Consider the following 3,572-nt stretch of genomic DNA (forward strand, 5'->3'; position numbering starts at 1 on the left):
TAAGATGGCTCACTACAAGGCTGTGGTGGGGGAGGTCTTGCAACTGAAATACTCCAGAGTAAAATAGAATGAGCAATTCAACTCAGCAGGTTCCATCTATAACAGAACCAACTCTTCTGGATGGACTGAACCTTTTATAGATGGTAGGTTGCTCTGGTTACTGTACATTGTACATCTCCCGGGCCTCACACTGCTTTATTGAATAGGCTCAATCAAGATATTGACGTAGGCAACAGTGTCAATGAAATCAATGGTGGCATACTCACACTGTTGAGTACACTAGTGCACCAGATCTTTGTGGAACATTCTGATCTGGTATCCTCCAAAACATGACTCTTTTCCCTGCTTTGAAATCTGACCAAAGTTCCATCAGCAGCGTACTGAACTCTCCATCCATCCAAGGATAGGCGCTCATCGTTTCTTTGGCATGGCTTTGGGTCGGGCGTTTAGTGGCAAGATCTCCTGGAAGTCCCTGGCCATCTCTCTCAGAGGGTCCATGATAGGGTTGACGTTCTCTTCCATCCATTCCTCCACCGTGTCTGGGAAATAAATGGAATCCAGCTGTGTCCGGAGAGCTTGTATGTGAGACTCCCACTCCTCATTGGCTCTAGGGGGGCGAGGGAAAATCATCGTTAGCTCATGAAGTGACAACGGCCCGTGAGGCCGGCAAACCTCCAGACATCTGGGTGTTCTTGCCATACCTCCATAGCTGTGTTTCTAGATCATGCTCCTCCGGGCTTGCCTGGAGAATTACACCCTTTTGGACAAGCCCCACCCCTTTGTGCCATGTGATTATTTTAATATTTTAATCTTCTCACTCCTCTCACTTTCCTCTGCACCCACTTCCCTCTACTGTTCTCTTGCTGAATTTAGCCACAGATGTCCAGAGGTGGACAGAAGAGGGAAACAAGAGAAGAAAAAAATTAATTTGTACATTCTGAGGCTGGGTGCAGACCCCTCTGTCCCTGCTGCCCTATGCCCTGGAGTGCCATTATGGCAAATACAACCTTACAACAATCATATATTGCCCTTCAGCTGTCCTGTGCGATTAACGTACTGCACCATGCAATCGCACCTACTGCGCGTTCTGGTGTAGGAGGTGCGTTGCCCTTCATCTGAATGGCACCCCAAACGCACCTCCCATCCACAGTTCAATCGCCCACACTGAAACCTGTGGTACTGCAATGCCGTGCATTCCATTGCAGTGAGACTTGGGTCACGACTTATTGATCAAGGACATATGTAGGTCCTGAGGTTGAGAATCACTGCTCTAAAGTTTTTATTGATGTCTGTGTCTACGTTGGTAAGAGTCTCCCACTTGATGAGGGCCAATTGTCCAATGGTGACATTTGTTTTGGACCTCTGTCTAGGAGGAAATTTTCTCTCTTTGGAGAGACCTCCTCTCATTCTCTGTTGTGTCTTTGGAACAGAAAGGGAAGAGAAATCTCCCCGATGGATCAAACAGACAGCAAAAATCAATCCTAACAGGGGTTCTAATGATTCTCCACTCTATCCAAAACTCAGCAGGAAAGGTTTGACTAGAGAAAAGGAGAAGAGGCTTCCTGGGGGTCCGTAGAGTGCTAGGCTCAGAGGGCCACCATATCATTTATAAGAAGAAACTAGATAAATAAATGCAGAGACCTCTACAGGGTCCTGTATTTCACCCTGGCTCTGCTTTGGATAGCAGTGAGCTTGTAGATTACCCATGGTGCTTGCATTTTTGGGGGGCATACAAGATCACTTCCAGTGCAGGACACTGGTTAATTTTGGGACAAATGCTGGAAGGTGGGGAAGGCTCATCCTCCAGTTTCTAGCCATTAGAAGAGGCACTGTGCCCAGCTGTCCAATTTAAGAGACATCATTATTTATTACTATGACAACTATACATTCAGTAATGACTGAACACAGACAAGACAAAAACCGCCGAGGAGTCTACAGGAATGTGGCCATGATTTTAATGTTTTGCAATGTCATGTGAAAGTGATTGAAAATATGGACCAGTCATGGATCTGGTGTTGCAAATGTCAATTGGCAGCCATTGAAGTATATATTAATATTCCCAAGGTATCCTGTAAAGAAATACTGATATGATGTAGGCAACCAGCTACCTACAGGGTCCCGACCTTCTCTAGCTCTGGATCAACTATCGTTCTACAGCAGGGTCAACGATAGTTATACAGACAATATAGACGATATAAAATACGTCTAAATATTGTGGCTGCAAATTAGGTAAAATTTTACACGTAGTCAGCACTCATCATCTGACCAAAGCACAGTCATCTAATATTTTTCTGGTTTGTATATATGCGATGACTAAACAGCACCGCAAAACAATTGTACCCATAACCATGTTTCTGCACTTACTTTAAGATTTTGGCACTGAAAGACTCCATTTTCTGTGGATTTCCAAACTGGTGTTTTCGGTGGTAATGAGAAAACCAGGCAGTGATCTCACTATGAGAGAAAATGGTTCATGAAATTAATGATATAATATACAGATATAAAGCAGCATATCAATATTGGTAACAGAACTTCCAAGAGGGCAACCTGTAGGGGGTCACATGATCTAGATAGCAGAGTAGGTCGTCACATGAGCAAGATTTTGGTAGAGGGATTCCATGACCATGAGTAGAAAGATCACATGGTCAGAATAGGGGTAGAGGTATCCCATGATCAGGATGGGGTAGAGGTATCCCATGATCAGGATGGGGGTAGAGGTATCCCATTATCAGGATGGGGTAGAGGTATCCCATAATCAGGATGGGGGTAGAGGTATCCCATAATCAGGATGGGGGTAGAGGTATCCCACAATCAGGATGGGGGTAGAGGTATCCCACAATCAGGATAGGGGTAGAGGTATCCCACAATCAGGATGGGGGTAGAGGTATCCCATAATCAGGATGGGGGTAGAGGTATCCCATAATCAGGATGGGGGTAGAGGTATCCCATAATCAGGATAGGGGTAGAGGTATCCCACAATCAGGATAGGGGTAGAGGTATCGCACAATCAGGATAGGGGTATGGGGATTGCATGATCACGATAGTGGTAGAGGGATGCCATGGTCAGGATAGTGGTAGAGGGATGCCATGGTCAGGATAGTGGTAGAGGGATCGCATGGTCACGATAGAGGTAGAGGGATCGCATGGTCAGGATAGGGGTAGAGGGATCACATGTTCAAAATAGTGCTAGAGGGATCGCATGATCATGACAGTGCTAGAGGGATCGCATGCTCAGGATAGTGGAGGAGGGGTCGCATTTCAGGATAGCGGTAGAGAGAACCCATGATCAGAATAGAAGTAGAGGGATCCTATGGTCAGGATAGTGGTAGAGGGATCACATGATTAGGATAGTGGTAGAGGGATCGCATGATTAGGATAGTGGTAAAGGGATCCCATGGTCAGGATAGTGGTAAAGGTATCCCATGATCAGGATAGTAGTAGCGGGATCCCATGGTCAGGATAGTGGTAAAGGGATCCCATGGTCAGGATAGTGGTAAAGGGATCCCATGGTCAGGATAGTAGTAGCGGGATCCCATGGTCAGGATAGTGGTAAAGGGATCCCATGATCAGGA

At 45.9% G+C, this 3,572-nt stretch overlaps 1 protein-coding gene across 1 annotated transcript in view; it reads right to left on the minus strand.

The window, feature by feature from the left end:
- Positions 1-256: 256 nt before the first annotated feature.
- LOC108791041 (hexosaminidase D-like) overlaps positions 257-3,572 on the minus strand; it is a 41,256-nt gene continuing 37,940 nt past the window's right edge. Inside the window, exons 13-14 of the mRNA XM_018561415.1 lie at positions 2,365-2,454; positions 257-607 (exon numbers count right to left, since the gene is read on the minus strand). Coding sequence (XP_018416917.1) covers positions 412-607; positions 2,365-2,454 — 286 coding nt within the window. The 3' untranslated portion in view covers positions 257-411. The remainder of the gene's footprint in view (positions 608-2,364; positions 2,455-3,572) is intronic.

The sequence above is a fragment of the Nanorana parkeri genome, unplaced genomic scaffold (genome assembly GCF_000935625.1).
Source record: "Nanorana parkeri isolate BGI_ZX_2015 unplaced genomic scaffold, ASM93562v1 scaffold19, whole genome shotgun sequence".
Taxonomy (NCBI): Eukaryota; Metazoa; Chordata; class Amphibia; order Anura; family Dicroglossidae; genus Nanorana; species Nanorana parkeri.